The sequence below is a fragment of the Narcine bancroftii genome, chromosome 9, assembly GCF_036971445.1.
Source record: "Narcine bancroftii isolate sNarBan1 chromosome 9, sNarBan1.hap1, whole genome shotgun sequence".
Classification (NCBI taxonomy): domain Eukaryota; kingdom Metazoa; phylum Chordata; class Chondrichthyes; order Torpediniformes; family Narcinidae; genus Narcine; species Narcine bancroftii.
In genome coordinates, this window is record NC_091477.1 from 1,257,749 (window position 1) to 1,276,941 (window position 19,193).

At 46.9% G+C, this 19,193-nt stretch overlaps 1 protein-coding gene across 6 annotated transcripts in view; it reads left to right on the forward strand.

Annotated features, from left to right (window-relative positions):
* Positions 1-8,605: 8,605 nt before the first annotated feature.
* LOC138743113 (E3 ubiquitin-protein ligase RNF130-like) overlaps positions 8,606-19,193 on the forward strand; it is a 131,515-nt gene continuing 120,927 nt past the window's right edge. For all 6 annotated transcript variants that reach the window (XM_069897960.1, XM_069897959.1, XM_069897964.1 and 3 more), the window contains exon 1: positions 8,606-9,341. In XM_069897960.1, coding sequence (XP_069754061.1) covers positions 8,840-9,341 — 502 coding nt within the window. In that variant the 5' untranslated portion in view covers positions 8,606-8,839. The remainder of the gene's footprint in view (positions 9,342-19,193) is intronic.

Consider the following 19,193-nt stretch of genomic DNA (forward strand, 5'->3'; position numbering starts at 1 on the left):
GGATGGTGTAATGTGGTCAGCAGTGGGTCAAAAGATTTCTACCTGTACTGTTCTATTTTGTTCCATAGGATCTTATCGTTAAATCATCACCTTAATGACAGAGGGTATCCAGCAGGCAGGTTCGACACAAACCTCCAGATAATATGTTCTTTCTCTACCAGTGTGGGATGTGTAATTGTTGTTACCGAATGTTTTCAGTGCAGCACACTTTCATGGATTTAACTCTGCCCTCTACAACGGGCAGGGAGGTAGTGGAGTTGGTACAAAACTGGTTTCCTGATAGTGAACTGTAATCATTTAAAGTTTATTATAACATTATTACCCAGTAAAGTGAGAAGGGTTCTTCTGCGAGCAGTCTAACAGGTTATCTCTAACCATCATACAGCCTCACAAAGGCTCGGTTGAAATAGCGGTTAGCACAATGACTTTACAGCGCCAGCAATTGGGACAGGGGTTTGAATCCCGCGCTGTCTGTAAGGAGTTTGTATGTTTCCCCATGTCTAAGTGCATTTTCCCCGGGGGCTCTGGTTTCTTCCCACTGTTAAAAATGTACTGGGGGTTTGTAGGTCAATTGGGTGTAATTGGGCAGCACTGGCTCATGGGCCGGAAGGAAGGGCCTGGTATCACCGAGCTGTAGAAGAATAAGAGCAGAACAAGGTGTAGAGTTACAGAGGAAAAAGAACAGCTAGCACCGAACAAGGGCAGTGTGAGGTCACTGTTCTGGGAATCATTCAGGAGTCTGATGGCTGCAAGGGAAGAAACTGTTTTTAAGCCTGTTGATGCCCGATCTGACACTCTTGATCTTCTCCCTGATGGGAGGAGGGAGAGGAGAGTGCGTCACTGAGGTGTGATGGATTTTTCAGAGTGTTGGCAGCGGGAGATGTAGATGGTCCTGCAGTAAATGTGTGCAGAAAACAGAACTGAGAGGCTTAGCCAAGAGACGCAGTAAAGAATGGCGGGGAGGGTGTCCGTGGAACGAAAGTGTCCAGGGGGGGAGAATGTCCACGGGGAGAGTGTCCGTGAAGGTGAGTGTCCGCAGGGGAGTGTGTCCGCGGGGAATATGATTCACATAATATATTGTTATTTCTTGGTATCTTCCTTGGTATTTTGCAAGCAGAGATCCAGGCCCCAAGGAGATCAGTGTCACTGCAGCAGTGCAGATGGTAAGTTCCTTTCATCGATTAATTATATCAGACTTTCAATTGGTTTATGTTAAAAGTGTTAGGTTCCTGGGAGATTTATGTCTTCAATGGATAGCAATTTGCTTAATAACAAGATGTGAAGTGAATATCGTGCTTCTCTTAAATCTTTAGTTACATTTCATTACAAAGTCCTTGTTAAGAATTCCTTATTGATTCCTGGATCAAATTTTACTGTTAACATAAAACAGGCAGAAAATCAATGAAAGGTTCTCTATTTTTTGTAAGTTTAATGTCGTGTTGGAACTTGAGAAGAGGATACAAGCCTGAGAGTTTATCGTCCAGTCCTCAAATAACAAAGGATTAAAAACCACGCTCATTCAATGCACCCTTCTAGAAGAACCTGAATGAAGTACATTCCTCCACATTGCCAAAGGTTGATTCTGGAATTGAGGAGAGATTGGGTCGTTGGGAACTGCACTCACTGGAGTTTAGGTTACAGAAATATATCAAATTATAAGTGGAATAGATGAGATTGAAGCAGGGAGGTTGTTTCCACTGGCAGGTGAGTCTAGAATGGGGGGCACAGCGACAAGATGTGACAAGGACAGGGATGAGGAGGAAGTGCTTCTCCCAGAGAGTGTTGAATCTGTGCAATTCCCTGCCCACAGAAGTTTAGAAGCTGCCTCGATGAAAGTATTTAAGCCACAGAATTTTGAAGAATAGGGGGACTAAGGGATCTGGGGAAGTAGACAGATCAGCCATGATCTTATTGAACAGCAGAGCAGGTTCAACAGGAGAGATGGCTGACTCCTGCTGCTGGTTCTAAGGTCTTTATGTTGCAAAGAGCTCATACACACACACACACACACACACACACACACACACACACACATATCCCCCCAACACACACTCACACTCACCCACCTCCCCCCAACACACTCACACACATGAGTCCAACTGTTTATCTGTAGTTAGAAACCATCATTTACCTCAGATACATCAGATGCTCTGATTGGCAACCAAACTATCAAGCGTTTGTGCAGAAGTCGTGGAGGGATCCAGCCCTTCGGCCCGTCAAGTCCATGTTGACCACCAACCACTGTTAATCCTCCACTAATTCCATTTTATTTTCCTTTCATTGGCACCAACTCCCCCCAGATTCTCCTAGCCACTCACACACTGGGGGTAATTCATCCACTGACCTGCAGGTCTCTGGGACTTGAGAGGAAACCAGTGCTCCTGGGGAAATCCACACAGACACAGGGAGAATATGCAAACTCCACATTGGCAGTGGCTGAGGTTGGAGTGGAACCCATTCCCTGGCACCCTAAGGTGGCTGCACTGCCTGCTGAGTTCCCTGGAATCTGTAGAGAAGGATCTGAGCACAGAAGTGAACGTATATCAACGATCCGTGGCCCTCACTCAGCGTGAAGCAAGGACTCATGGTGGTCATAGAACAGAGAGAGGGATCGTGGTGCGGAAGACCGCTCCAGAGTACCGGTGATGTGGCTGAAGACTGGAAATTGGGGAGGTGGGAACCTTTCTGTGCATTCAGAATTCTGGGACAAGCCCATCACTGGCAGGGCCAACAGTGCAGAAACAGCTTCTTCCCCTCCACCATCAGATTTCTGAATGGACAACAAACCATAGTTTTTGCACTAATTTATTCTTTTTTTAAATAGTGCATTTATGGAAATGTAATTTAGAGCAGTTTTTTGCCTGTAATGCACATTATTGCTGCTGTAAAGCACAAAAATCTGCAGACACTGCGATTGAGGTTAAAACACAAAATGCTGGAGAAACTCAGCAGGTCAAACAAGGTCCTTTATACAGCAGAGGTGAAGGTTCAGAACTGACATTTTGCGCTGGAACCCTTCATCAGGGTATCCAAATTTGGCCTCATCAATGTCTTATACAACTTTACCATAACATCCTAACTCCTATACTGGGTCAATACTTTGAATGATGAAGGCCAAGTTGCCAAAAGCTCTCTTTTCAACCCTGTCCACCTATGATGCCACTTTCAGGGAATTATGTATCTGTATTCCCAGATCCCTCTGTTCTACCCCACTCCTCAGTGCCCGACCATTTAATGCGTATGGCATTAATGACAAGAATTCAGGACAATAAAGTCTGATACTAATTCCCATCCCTAAATACCTTGAAATGGTGGGGATGAACTGCCTTCTTGAACCACTGCAGTCCTGATGAAAGAGCTCCCACAGTGCTGTTGAGGAGCAAGTTCCAGGATTTGGCATCCCAGACAATGAGTTTCGGTCAGAATGGTGTGGGACCTGATACCTTCGGGAAGTGTTGCTCCTCTGCACGCACTGCCCTGTGGTTGAGGCTGTGGGTCTGAGAAGTGCTGTCAGTGTTATGTGGAAGAGTAATAATTATTCACTTTGCAAAGGGTGCGCACTGCGGCCACGACCAGTCTGTGCTCGGGAGAAAGAATGTTTAGTCATGTTAATAGGTGTCAATTAAACGAGTTGATGAGGCTGCCCTCATTCAGGCCAGAGCCGAGAATCAGAATTTATTGTCATGAACCTATCACAGAATTCATTCTGGCAGTGTTACAGGTGCCAATATTAGTGGAAATTACATTAAAAAAAATAAATTAGTGTAAAAAGAAGAGAAAGTAAGGTTGTGTCTGTGGTTCATTGTCCATTCAGAAATCTGATAGTGGGGGGGGGGGGGGGGGAGAGAAGCTGTTTTTGACCTGCTGAGAGCTTGTTTTCAGGCTCCTGTACCTCCTTCCTAATGGGAGCAGTGAAGCGTGTACAGCCTGGTTGGTGGCACTGGTGTCACTAGAGGGGTGCAGACCTCACTGGGTAACACCATCAGGAGTGACACCAAAATGACTGGCTATAAAATGTTTGTGCTGTGTTTCAGCAGAAATTTATTATATTTTTTAATTAAAACATCCCTGTCATTCATTATAACAACAAAAACATTTTTGTCAGGCCAATTTACATGCATCAATACCCCTTCAAGGCTAAAACTTGATGCTCATTTACTTTTTGGACCTTCTAATGGGCTCCAGTCAGAGCCATCGTTATTCCCCAATGACAACATCGCTTCGAATCATGTGGTTCTGTCTGCGTGCGCCATCAGCAAGCACCGTTGTTTTCGTTGTTGCCGGTGTTTTTATAGTCGCTGCTTTTGTCAAATGTCCTGGTGTTTTCGCTACAATATTGTGGTCATTAGTATTTGTGAGATCAATAACTATTTTGAGTATGAAGTAGTAATTAAAAGAAAAGAAAGAGAAAAATCAAAAAAGGAGTCTGCTCGGTTACTAATAATGCTGGAATAATTTTTCTAGTTGTTTATCTCACGACTATCAGCGTTACAATCAGTGATCTACGGGAATTATGATTTACAAGTAATATTTAGTGCAAAAAACATTGTTTCGGATTCTGTATGGTCTGGGGACAGGAGGAGGTCCACTGGGGGGAGGTGGGGGGTGACACCATGAGTTACCGCATTGGGTGATACCAAACCTAGTGATACCACTGGATGGTGGGGGTCATAGAGGATAGAAGCTGCATTTGTAAAACACCGGCTCTTCTAGACATCCTCGATGGAGTGAAGTCTGGTGCCCGTGATGGCGCTGGCCGGGTTCACAACTCTCTGTAGCCTGTTAAAGAATTTCATTTTACATTCTAAATGTAGTATGAGGTGATAATAATGGAATCTTTACTGTTACCATTACCTCACATAGGTACAAATACATCCTGACAAAGCAATGTTCTCAGTGCAAAAACGTGCAGCCACACGACTGTAACACGCAAACAAATGATACATATGCAGCACATTACTACATATATAAAATAAATACAGAGTCCTGACACCTCTGTACCAGCCTGAGCTGCTACAATTTTCTCACATTTTCATTGAGCATCAGCAAAAATCGGGAACTGATTGAGGACTTTAGGAGGGGAAAATCAGGAGAACACGAACCAGACCTCACTGAGGGCTCAGCAGTGGAGAGGGTCAAGAACTTCAAATTCCTGGGTGTCCACATCTCTGAGGATCTATCCTGGAGCCTCCATGTTGATACCATCATGAAGAAGGCTCGCCAGTGGCTAGACCTGGTGAGGTGTTTGAGGAGATTTGGGATGTCACCGAAGACTCTCGTAAACTTCTACAGGTGAACTGTGCATCACTGTCTGGTAGAAGCTACGAATGAAGATTTTATCTTCAAGAACCCTCACCTCCCAGGCCATACCCTCTTCACACTGCTACTATTGAGAAGGAGGTCCAGGAGCCTGAAGACGAGCACCCAGAGGTGCAAGGATAGCTTTTTCCCCTCCGTCAGGAGATTACTGAACAGACAATGAACCACAGACACTGTGTAATTTTTCCTCTCAATTTGCACAAATTCATTTTTAAAATGTAATATTTAGCACCTGTAATGCTGCCTCAAAACAATGAATTTTTGACACGTTCAGGAGAAATTCTGATTCCTGCCAGCTCATGGTTGCTGCAGTTTCACTGCTGGCCACCAGAGGGAGCAGCTAACACAGTGCAGAGTAGCACAAGTAACCAGGAAATGGTGTCCCTCAGACTTTATTTGAAAGGACAATGGAGCTCCAAATGAGTGTGGCACTCCCTCAGTCCTGCCTCACAACTTCCCTTCAACCGGTGACAAATGGATTTCAGTATCAGTACACATGAGATATCTTTTCAGGGTAGAGACTAGAAGGCTACCCCCACCTTGGTTAATGTCTGAAGGGGATGGAGGAACAAGGGTTTAGTAGCAGAAAGCCTCCTTTGTGAATTCCCCTCAAATAGCTGCCTGCTGCATCTGAAATGACTTATTACAGACGTAAAGGATCAAGTCGAATAGTGTGGATGGATTTAAGGGAAGCTGGAAAACAAGGGGCAAAAACAACTAGTACAGACCCATTGGGCTGAATGGCCTGTTACACTGTGCTGGGGTGATATTGGTACTGAAATTCTATCATTTTATTCCGTTGATTTAATTGTTGGGTGAAAGAGAATGTGCAGTTTATTCATTTGTTTTCCTCTGACTCTACAGTTCCTTTTCAGCAAACTGAAATAGAAGAACAGGAAACCGTCATATCAGAGCAAACTCTCATCACATTTTAAAAAAGCATTTGGATGTGCATATGTCACAAAACAGGTTGAATGATGCAAGGATGACAGAGCTGGGGCTCTGGAACAACAGACAATGAGAGGTGACAGCACCTAATAGCCTGAATATGCTGGGATTCTCTGATCTCGGAACCTAAGCAGGCACAGGACTGGTCAGTACTTGGAGGGTGGGGACCACCTAGGAACACCAGGTGCTGTAGGTTTCTGTGAGGGCCGCTGGACAAAATGGCGACTCTCTCCCTAATGGGAGACAAAAGTTAAAGAATTTCATGTATGTTACATTCTAAAAATGTGGTATTACATGACAATAATGGAACATTTACCGTTACCATGTGAGGATAGGATGGACAAGTTCAAGTTTATTATCATCCTGTCGTACAAGTACAAACCGACAAAGCAACGTTCTCAGTACAAAAACATGCAGACACATAACTGTATGTAACATGTAAACAAATGATACCTATACAGCACATTAATACATATATAAAATAAATACATGTTTCCTAGATAGCAGAGTCTGGGAGGGTCAGTGTGAGCAGTTCCTTTGGTCATTCAGCATTCTCACTGGCCGTGGAAGAAGCTATTCCTCAGCCTGGTGGCTCTGATCCTCCTGGATCTCTTCCCCTGATGGGAGCAGCTGAACGATGCTGTGTGCAGGGTGGAAGGGATCCTCAATGATTTTGCGCGTCCTCTTCAGGCCACAATCTTGGTTGATCATGGCGATGCGGAGGAACGGAGACTCGAATGATCCCGGGACAACAGTAGGAAAATATCAGAGGGGATCTGTCCAAGGTGAGGGGAGGAAGGTTTAGGGAAAACATCTGTACCCGTGGCCACGTACTACTTGTAGCACACAGGTACGCTACAGCCTAGTATAAATTAAACGAGTACAATGTGTCATGTGACAGGAAAAAAAGAAAAGAAATATAAAAGTTTGGATAAATAAATCTTCACTGTTGCAGTCAATGCAACAACAGGTAAGATTTCAGTAGTTAAACAAGAAAATCTGCAGTTGCTGGGGTCAAGTGCCTTACACAAAAGTGCTGGAGAAACTCAGCAGGTCCATGGGAGTAAAAGGTGGTGAACGTTTCAGGTCTGAGCCTTTCAACATCCAGATTTGTTGTCAGAGTACACAGATGACATCACATTCAACCCTGAGATTCTTTTTCCTCAGGAAAATCTGGTGGACACCTGAATGAGAAAGGGAGGGAGGGAGGTATTTCAGTAGGGCAGGCCTGGTTAGGGAGAGGGTTTAGTGCAAACACAGAAATGCTGGAGGAACTCATCTGGTCTTGCATAGGAGGTAAAAATATAGGTCTGACATTTTGGGCTTGAGCCTTTTTTCAAGGTATAAATAAAAAGCAGACAGGCTCCTGAATTTAAAAGAAAGTGCAGAGAGAGGAGTCCAGACCAAAGGTGATATTTGGATAGGAGAGGGAAGGTGAGGATTTGGGAAGGGGGGTGGCTCTGTGGAAGCAGAGTTGGGGTAAAGGAGACAGAGGAAAAGGGGAAGAAAGAGAGAGACAGAGGTGAGGGGAAAGGACACACAAGGAGAGAAGGGTGGGTTAATGGAAACTGGAGCAGTTGATATTAATGCCATCTGGTTGGAGGGTGCCCAGATGGAAGATGAGGTGCTGTTCCTCCAGTTTGCAGGTGGTCTCAGTCTGGCAGTGCAGAAGATCATAGATAGACATGGCAGTAGTGAATGGAATGGGGAATTGAAATAGGGGGGCCACTGGGAGATCCACACTATTGCACCGGACAGAACCAAGGTGCTCTGTGAAGTGATCTCCCAATCTGTATCTGGTCTTTTTAAAAGAGGTGTACAGTCAACTTGCTCCAAAGGGCGTGTGACTGCAGTGAAGCAACTTGCCCTGAATTAGCAATGGTTCAGGCTTGCTGAGGGATGCTGTAACTAGACTCTGGACTTAGGTGGCCGTGGAGAAGACGCCTTTCTGTCTCCTGAATGTGCTGGCTGAAGGAGAGCCGCGTCCGAGCTAACGCCGGCTCCTGTGGACTGTGGCCGTCGTCCCACTGCTGCTTTCAGGTGCAACAGGGGATTCTCCGAGCCAGGGAATATATCTACCCGTAGATAAGTGCTCCTCCTGGCCGGCTTCTCCCCTTTCAGGTGGCCACCCGACAGCCGCATTGGGGTAGGACAGGCGGCTTTGCAGTTGGGTATTGTGGCCATCTGAGAGCAGCTTGAGTTTCTGCCAATAGTGAATCTGTCTGCCTCATGCAGATAAAAGCAAATTCCGTGAAATATTGCATTGTGTTCATGACACGACAATAAAGTTAACCTTGAACTGCAAGATGGTCCAATCCGTGCACCTTCCTCAGGGCCGGCATCGGAGCATGCGCATTCACCCCCCGACCGGGCTTGTTCACCAACGCATGCGGAGAGACGCACCGCCGGCGGGGGGCGCAGTTCCGTCGGGGGGCGGGCTGACGCCGGCAGGAGCCTTTGCGCATGCGCGCGCGGCTGGCGGGTGACTGTCAAAGGCGAAGCGGATGTTTTGAACGGACGCCCGGGGGAGCGCGCATCGGCGACGCGCGTCCGTGGCCATGGCGACGCTGGAATGATGGCGGGGCCCGGGACTGAGCGTGAAGGGGAAGGACCGGGCCGCCCGACGATGAGGCGCAGGGCCCGGCCCGGGCCTCCGCCGCCGCCCGCCGCTTGCCTGCTGCTGCTGCTGGGCCTGGCCACCGCCCTGCCCGCCGAGGAGCCGGTCACCGCCTCCCTCAACGTGTCCTACGTGGAGCCGGGCAGCGGCCTGCTCCGGCCTCTCACCGGCTCCCGCGACGACGGCCGTTACGGCCGCGACTCGCCCAAGGAGGACGTGCAGGCGGCCACGGTGCTGGCCCCGGCCTGGGTGCCCGGCGCCGGCCGCGACCACCAGGGCTGCCAGCCCCACGCCCGCTTCGCCGTTCCGCCCCGAACCCGGCGCTGGATCGCGCTGCTGCATCGCGGCAACTGCACGTTCAGGGACAAGATCGTCAAGGCGGCGGCGCAGCGGGCTGTGGCCGTGGTCATCTCCAACAACGTCAGTGGGCACGGGCTGCTCACCATGGCGCACGAGGGTAGGGGCGGGGCCGGGGGAGGGGGCGGGGCTGGGGAGGGGGCGGGGCTGGGGAGGGGGCGGGGCTGGGGAGGGGGCGGGGCTGGGGAGGGGGCCGGGGTCATCTCCAACAACGTCAGTGGGCACGGGCTGCTCACCATGGCGCACGAGGTTAGGGGCGGGGCCGGGGGAGGGGGCGGGGCTGGGGAGGGGGCGGGGCTGGGGAGGGGGCCGGGGTCATCTCCAACAACGTCAGTGGGCACGGGCTGCTCACCATGGCGCACGAGGGTAGGGGCGGGGCCGGGGGAGGGGGCGGGGCTGGGGAGGGGGCCGGGGTCATCTCCAACAACGTCAGTGGGCACGGGCTGCTCACCATGGCGCACGAGGGAAGGGGCGGGGCTGGGGAGGGGGCGGGGCTGGGGAGGGGGCCGGGGTCATCTCCAACAACGTCAGTGGGCACGGGCTGCTCACCATGGCGCACGAGGGTAGGGGCGGGGCTGGGGAGGGGGCCGGGGTCATCTCCAATAACGTCAGTGGGCACGGGCTGCTCACCATGGCGCACGAGGGTAGGGGCGGGGCGGGGCTGGGGAGGGGGCCGTGGTCATCTCCAACAACGTCAGTGGGCACGGGCTGCCCACCATGGCGCACGAGGATAGGGGCGGGGCCGGGGAGGGGCCGGGGGAGGGGGCCGGGGTCATCTCCAACAACGTCAGTGGGCATGGGCTGCTCACCATGGCGCACGAGGATAGGGGCGGGGCCGGGGGAGGGGCCGGGGGAAGGGGCCGTGGTCATCTCCAACAACGTCAGTGGGCACGGGCTGCTCACCATGGCGCACGAGGGTAGGGGCGGGGGTGGGGAGGGGGCGGGGCTGGGGAAGGGGGCCGTGGTCATCTCCAACAACGTCAGCGAGCACGGGCTGCTCACCATGGCGCACGAGGGTAGGGGCGGGGCTGGGGTGGAGGTGGGGCTGGGGGAGGGGGCGGGGTGGGGGGGCGAGGCTGAGGCTGGGGGCGGGTCTGGTGTAGGGGGTCGTGGTCATCTCCAACGTCAGCGGGCACGGACTGCTCACCATGGCGCACGAGGGTTGGGGCGGGGCTTGGTGCAGGGCTGAGGGTGGGGGCGGGGTGGGGTCATCTCCAACAACGTCAGCGGTCACGGGCTGCTCACCATGGCGTACGAGGGTAAGGGTGGGGCTGGGGGTAGGGGATGGGGTTGGGTAGGGGGGCATGGTATGGGTGGCGGGGCAGCGGGCAGGGGTCATCTCCAACAACGTCAGCAGCCACGGGCTGCTAACCATGGCGCACGAGGGTAGGGGCGGGGCTGAAGGCAGGTCTGGGGTTGGGGGGCAGAGGTCATCTCCAACAACCTCAGCAACCACGGGCCGGGGTGAGGGTGGGGAGGGGGGTTGGGATGGGGCCGTGGTTATCTACATCAACGTCAGAGGCCACGGGCTGCTCACCATGGCGCACGAAGATATGGGGGGGCCGGTGAGGGGGCAGGTGTGAGGGAGGTTTGGGGCTGTGGTTATCTACAACAATGTCAGTGGCCACCTTGGCTCATGAGGGTGGGGGTGTAGGGGGTGGAGAGGGTGTAGGATAGGGGTAGAGGTGGGGGCTGGGCCAAGGTCATTTACAACATCAGCAGCCACGTGCTGCTCACCATGGCGCACGAGGGTGGGGCGGGGGAAGGAGGTGGGGGTGGGTTAGTGAACCCTACAGGAGATGTTTGAAACAAAATATGAGTAACTAATAGATTGAGATGTTTGGGGTCAATTATTCCTGATGGCAGGAGGGAGTGAAGAGAGACGGAGTTGCGAGATAAATATGTAGCCAGCAAGATAAATTAGGATGATTAATCCTGGAAGTTATGGAGAAGGGGGTATAAACAGTAAAGAGACTACCACTACATTTATAGAAATGACTCACATCACGTTGTAAACTGAGAACGTCATTCATGGTCTCTGAGATGAAAAGAAATGAATTAACAAAGAATTTTAGACAGAAATCCTTCTTGCCTCGATTGTATAATTCCTTGTTTGTTTTCCATCTTGTAGTACACTGGCCATGTGGACTAGATAATGGTTTAGTGTGATTCTACTTTTGAATTTTCTGTTTATTTAAAATAAAATTAGGCATAGGGCATGGTAACAGGCCTTTTTGGCCCACAAATTTGTGCTGTTCAATTAACCTACACCCCGGTACGTTTTGAACAGTGGGGAGGGGGAACCCATGCAGACTCAGGGAGAACGTACAAACTCCTTCCAGACAATTTAGGATACAAATTCTGGTCCCAATCATTGGTGCTGTAAAGGTCTGCTAACTGCTACACCAACTGTGCTCTTCCAATTAGTTTGGCTAAAGTGGGAAGTGATTTTGTGGCATATATAATTAAAAATGTTTATTTGGAGTTGCAGCAATATAACAGCCCTTCCAGGCCATGAGCCTTTGTCACCCAAATACACAATTTAACCTTTGCCCCCAGTATGTTTTTGAAGGGTGGGAGCGCTTGGAGGAAACCCACGCAGGTCACGAGGTGGCCGGTTTGAACCTGTGTTGCTGGCACTGTAATAGCATTGCACTAACCATTACACTAACCATGGCGCTCTATTGTTAAGATAAAAGGGGCATTTATACGATTTGTACAAGTTTTTGCTTAACTGTCGTGCACAGCTGTCATGAGAACCACCTTCCAGATGGCAGTGAATGTTGTTCTTCATTGATGGTGGAGATTAGAACTCTTGTGCTTCAACTGCAAGGATTCACTGCTAATATAAATGGCCCAGAGTTGCTGAGACAATAAGTAATCTGATCAAATGTTGAGACTATCTGTTGAAAGTCCAAGTCCTTCCAAACATGGCATGCATCCAGAAATAAATCTTCTGCTTCTTAAAAATTAGGTATGCATTTTGCTTTTTAAAGTTTTTTTTTAAAGATCAGCACAAATTGTTTCAGAGTGTGAGGGAAGCATGCTTGGTACAATTCTGAGAATTTGGACTTGTGGTTCCAAAAGAGCTCTACCATTGGGGTTCAGCTGGCCCCATGCTGGGTATGGGCTGGGTTAATTGAGAGCATGGATTATGGCATTCAGTTACTTCTGAATCTTGCAACTGCCAAGATGGTAAAATTCTCTCCTGCAGTTTGAAGATTCCAAAGATGCCAACTTTTCGAATAAGATAAATGATTAAATTATCAGAAATTATTATTGTTCATTTAAAAACATAATAAGTTTCTCTGTATGTCCTCCAGGAAGCACATGGGTTGCTGATAGAGCCAGGACCTCATAGGTCCAGCAGCCCTCGTTCAATCCTATCGACTTGTGTATAAGTAAAAAAAAATGCTGGGGAAACTCACCAGATCAAACAGTGACCTTTGTATAACAAAGATAGAGATACAGAACTGACGTTTTGGGCATGAGCCCTTCATCAAGGTATGGAAAAATGTTGGCAGGCATCCGAATAATTTAAAAAAATAAGGGGGAGAGGAGGTAATAGTTGGAAAATAATAGAGCCCGAAAAGTGAGGCAATGTCTTTGGTTCATTGATCATTCAGGAACCTGATGGCAGCAGGGAAAAAGCTGTCCTTATGCCACTGAGTGCTCATCTTCAGGCTCCTGTACCTTTTCCCTGATGGTAGCAGAGTGAAGAGGTCATGGGCTGGGTGGTGGGGGTCTTTGAGGAACTCTACTTTTTTAAGACTCTGCCTCATGTAGATGTCCTCGATGGAGTGGTCTGATGTTGCAGGCCGAATTAACAACCCTCGAGTTTTTCCTGGTCCTGAAATTTGGCATCTCCACGCCAGGCAGTGATGCAAACAGCCAGAATGCTCTCTTGTCGAAGTGTTTGAGAGTTTTCGGTGACCTACCGAATCTCCTCACACACCTCACAAAGTCTAGCTGCTGGTGAGCCTTTTTCATCAACATGGAGGGATAGATCCCTGGAGATACTGACAACCAGGAATTTGAAGTTCTCGACCCTTTCCACTACTGAGCCCTCGATAAGGACTGGGGCGTGTTCTCCTGATTCCCTCCTGAAGTCCACAATCTTTTGTAAATGTTGAGCGCAAGGCTGTTGTTGTGACACCTCTCAAGGAGCTGATCTATCTCGCTCCTGTACGCTTCCTCATTACCGTTTGGAATTCTGCTGACAACTGTGGTGTCATTGACAAATGTGTAGATAGCATTGGAATTGTGTCATGGATGAGTAGAGCAGTGAGCTAAGCGCGCAGCCTTGGGGTGTGCCTGTGTTGATAATCAGTGAAGAGGAGACGTTTCTTCCAATTCGTACTGACTGGTCTTCCAATGAGAAAGTCAAGGATCCAGATGCAGACTGGAGTACAGAGTGCAGAGGCTTCTTGACCAGAACTGAGGGATAATGGTGATGAAGAGCAGCTGTACGTGTGAGTAGCTGTTTTCGAGGTGATCCAGGATTGAGTGGAGAGTCAATGATATTACATCTGCTGTGGAGCGGTTGTGACAGTCGGTGAGTTACAGCGGGTCTAGACCTTCTCTTGGGTATATATTAGTTCTGGCCATGACCAGCCTCTCAAAGCATTTCATCACAGTAGAAGTCAGTGCCACTGGGTGGTAGTCGTTGAGGCAACCCATGCTACTCTTCTATGGCACTGGGATGATTAATGTCCTTTTGAAGCAGGTGGGAATGTCTGACTGCAGCAATGAGAGGTTGAAAATATCTGAAAACTCCACCTAGTTGGGTGGCGCAGATTTTCAGTACCCTGCCAGGTGCACCATCAGAACCTGATGCTTTGCGAGGGTTCACCCTCTTGAATGATGTCCTAACATTGTCGCAAGAGACAGATATTACAGTCCTCAGCCTTTGCAGGGATTCCAGTAGGCACTGTTTGGTCCTTCTTGGATCAGGTATAGAAGGTGTTCAGCTCATCAGGTAATGAAGTATCATATCCCTCTATGGTGTTCGCCCTTGCTTTGCAGGCTGTAATGGCCTGCACTCCCTGCCATAGCTGGTGTGTATCTGTCTCTAGCTTCCCTTGGATTTGCCACTTTGCCTCACAATTCTCCCTCGTACATTCCTGGGAAACTCCAAAAGCTGGCCATCGTTAAAGGCTACATCGGCCAGCCACCTTAACTGCCTACCATCCCCAGGCAAATAAGGTAGTAGAAAGGTTCCATAGGCACCTAAAAGCAGCCCTGATGGCCCGACTCACTGGACCCAACTGGGTTGATTAGTTACCCTGGGTCCTCTTAGGCATCCGAACTGCGCCGAAAGGAGATTTGGAAGCCTCATCTGTGGAAATGGAATACGGGGCGCTGTTAGTCATCCTGGGTGAATTCCTGGCTACTAACAGGGAAACCGAAGAACCCCCCCAGGGAAGCCTTAAGGTGCAGTTGGGAACCCTGGCCCATTTACCACCCAAAGCCCACGGCCAGCAGCACACATTTGTCCCCAAAGATTTTCAGAACTTCACACATTTTTGTAAAATGCAGAACGTACAGACCCCTGTTGCAAAGACACTATGAGGGGTCATACTGCATGATCTGGTACAATGGTTCAACCTGTGTAATTGACATTGGAGGCTGAGAGGAGACTTTTACCATTGACTAGTTGAAACCAGCCTTTTGGACATTACACAGCCAATTGACCACCCTCTCCCCTGCAAAAGAGGCCGGGCTCCCAAGAATAACAGCATTCCGATTGCTGATTCTGGTTGGTGGGGGAGTTCGTGTGGCGACTCCTCGCAGCCCCCTCGGGGTGCCTCACAAAGTGAAGGACAAACATGACAATCTAGCAGGCTGCACGAGGCCCGCAGTGCTGCCCTCCAATTGGCCACAACTAAAGGAGCCTAACTGACCTATCAAGGAAAGTGAATTGCAAATGCACCAATCAGCGCTGAGGGGGCTTTGACCATACCCCTCAGGTTGAGAATAAAAGGAGGGCTGTGAGCCCAATAAAGCTCAGTGTTAACTACACTCAACTGGGGTTCGTGTTCTTTCTGCATACAGCTATAACCTCTCCTGTGCTACCATTACGTAGTTCAGATCAAATTTTGTTTTTTTATCTGTATATTTAAATCCTCTTGTCAATGTCATTTTGATTTGTACATTTCTTTATAATTTTTATTATATGGTAATTTAATATATATATTTGTAATAATGTTTTTAACTGTCAGTGTATCTGTAATTATATATTCAAAACTACTTGATTCAGGTAGCCTTAAATTTGTTCCTATCTTCTTTAAATATGCTTTTAATTGATATTAAGAAAATATTGTGTCATTCGATATTTCATACTTTTAATTGTTCAAATGTCATTAAAATATTACCCAAAAACAATATTTTATTCTTTTAATTCCTTTTCTTGTCCATTTATTTTAAAAATTATTGTTTGTTGTAAAAGGAATTAATTGATTTTGCTTTAACAACATGTTTGGTATTTGATAGTTTACCATCCCTCTTTCTCATAACAATTACAGCACGGAAACAGGCCATTAGGCCCTTCTAGTCCGCACCGAACCAAACACCCCTTTCTAGTCCCACCTCCCTGCACAATGCCCATAACCCTCCATCTTCTTCTCATCCATATACCTGTCCAACCTTTTCTTAAATAATACAATTGACTCCGCCGCCACTATTTCTCCCGGAAGATCATTCCACACAGCTACCACTTTCTGAGTAAAGAAGTTCCCCCTCATGTTACCTCTAAACCTCTGCCCCTTAATTCTTAACTCATGTCCTCTTGTTTTAAACTTTCCTCCTCTTAACGGAAATAGTCTATCCACATCCATTCTGTCTATCCCTTTCATAATCTTAAATACTTCTATCAAATCCCCTCTCAACCTTCTACGCTCCAAAGAATAAAGACCCAATCTGTCCAATCTCTCCCCATACTCCAGATGCTTAAACCCAGGCAACATTCTGGTAAACCTTCTCTGCACTCTCTCCACTCTGTTTATTCTTCTTTCTTTGGCTTGGCTTCGCGGACGAAGATTTATGGAGGGGGTAAAAAGTCCACGTCAGCTGCAGGCTCGTTTGTGGCTGACCAGTCCGATGCGGGACAGGCAGACACGATTGCAGCGGTTGCAAGGGAAAATTGGTTGGTTGGGGTTGGGTGTTGGGTTTTTCCTCCTTTGCCTTTTGTCAGTGAGGTGGGCTCTGCGGTCTTCTTCAAAGGAGGCTGCTGCCCGCCAAACTGTGAGGCGCCAAGATGCACGGTTTGAGGCGTTATCAGCCCACTGGCGGTGGTCAATGTGGCAGGCACCAAGAGATTTCTTTAGGCAGTCCTTGTACCTTTTCTTTGGTGCACCTCTGTCACGGTGGCCAGTGGAGAGCTCGCCATATAATACGATCTTGGGAAGGCGATGGTCCTCCATTCTGGAGACGTGACCCATCCAGCGCAGCTGGATCTTCAGCAGCGTGGACTCGATGCTGTCGACCTCTGCCATCTCGAGTACCTCGACGTTAGGGGTGTGAGCGCTCCAATGGATGTTGAGGATGGAGCGGAGACAACGCTGGTGGAAGCGTTCTAGGAGCCGTAGGTGGTGCCGGTAGAGGACCCATGATTCGGAGCCGAACAGGAGTGTGGGTATGACAACGGCTCTGTATACGCTTATCTTTGTGAGGTTTTTCAGTTGGTTGTTTTTCCAGACTCTTTTGTGTAGTCTTCCAAAGGCGCTATTTGCCTTGGCGAGTCTGTTGTCTATCTCATTGTCGATCCTTGCATCTGATGAAATGGTGCAGCCGAGATAGGTAAACTGGTTGACCGTTTTGAGTTTTGTGTGCCCGATGGAGATGTGGGGGGGCTGGTAGTCATGGTGGGGAGCTGGCTGATGGAGGACCTCAGTTTTCTTCAGGCTGACTTCCAGGCCAAACATTTTGGCATGGCTCTGTTTATATCCTTCCTATAATTAGGCGACCAGAACTGCACACAGAACTCCAAATTAGGCCGCACCAACGTCTTATACAATCTCAACATCACCTCCCAACTCCTATATTCCATGCAATGATTGATAAAGGCCAGCAATGTATATTGCTGTATAAGGCCAGCAATGTATATTGCTCCATATTTTTAATATATGATATTATATTGGCATATTTTTATTCCTTACTAATGTTTCATTCCATTTATAAATTCGGAAACTTTATCTTCTAATTTATATAACTCTATCTTGAGCCAAGCCAGCTTTTCCCCTAATTGATAAAAGTTTGACAGAAATTTTAATTCAGCTGCCTTATAATAGTTTTTAAAATTTGGTAGCTGCAAACCACCTTGTTTATATGACCATATTAACTTGTCCAAAGCCACTCTTGATTTCTTACCCCTCCATAAAAATTTTCTTAGTAATTTATTCAATTTTTGAAAGATATTTCCTGTTAAGGGAATAGGTTATGATTGTAAAAAAAACTGTAATTTTGGAAATATGTTCATTTTTATACAGTTTACCCATCCTATCAGAATGATAGGTAAGTCCTTCCATTTTTCTAAATTGTCTTGTATCTTTTTTAATGATGGTTGATAATTTAATTTAAACAGATTATTTAAATTATTGTCTATTCTCATACCCAGATGACATATTGCCTCAATCTGTCATTTAAAAGGAGGTTCCTGTTTCCAATGTGTATAATCAGCTGTGTTCATTGGCATTACTTCACTTTTATCATAATGTATTTTTCCACTCAATATGTTTGTAATGTATTTCAATCATTTTTCTGTCAATTGTCTTTTCTTGTCTATGTCATCTTACTTCTAATTGTTCTATTTCTTGACAGTATTTTTTAAATTTTGGTTGTATAACTAATTATTTGCCCTCAAATGAAAGCTTTAATTACATCCCACAATATAAATGTATCTGTTACAGAATTAAAATTAATATCAAAATATGTTTTAATTTGATCTATAAAATCTTGAATTTTTTTAACAGCATGGAGTTAAATCTTCATCTATATCTTTTAGGTTGAATGTCATTTAGAGCAATTAGTAATAAGGGTGAATGATCTGATAATAATCTTGCTTTATATTCAGTACCCTGAACTCTTCCTTGTATTTGAGCAGAGAGTAAAAACATATCTATCCTGGAGTAGGGTTTATGCCTATTGGAATAATATTTTTTTTAAAAAATTTTTATTTTTCACACTATAAAACACATTGATCAAGATACATACATTTTCCTTTTCAAATATATACAGTGTCGTTTTCTCCCCCCCCTCCCTCTTCCCATCCCACCCTCCCTACCTCCCCTCCCATTCATTTAAAGTTCAGAATTTAAGATACATTAAACCCGTCAAACAATGTTGTCACTCAATAAAAATAAACAAGAAATTCCACTGAGTCAATTCTTTTCATTCTCTTCTCCTTCTGTCATTTTAAGTGGTAGATGTCCCCGGTAGGTTTTCTCTATTATGTTTCATGTATGGCTCCCATATTTGTTCAAATATTGTAATATTATTTCTTAAATTATATGTTATTTTTTTCTAATGGAATACATTTATTCATTTCTATATACCATTGTTGTATTCTCAAATTATCTTCTAATTTCCAGGCTGACATAATACATTTTTTTGCTACAGCTAGGGCTATCATAACAAATCTTTTTTGTGCACCATCCAAATCAAGTCCAAATTCTTTGTTTTTTATGTTACTTAGAAGGAAGATCTCTGGGTTTTTTGGTATATTGCTTTTTGTGATTTTATTTAATATCTGGTTTAGATCTTCCCAAAATTTTTCCACTTTCTCACATGTCCAGATTGCATGAATTGTTGTTCCCATTTCCTTTTTACAGCAAAAACATCTGTCAGATACTGTTGGGTCCCATTTATTTAACTTTTGAGGTGTAATATATAGCCTGTGTATCCAGTTATATTGTATCATATGTAACCTCGTATTTATTGTATTTCTCATAGTTCC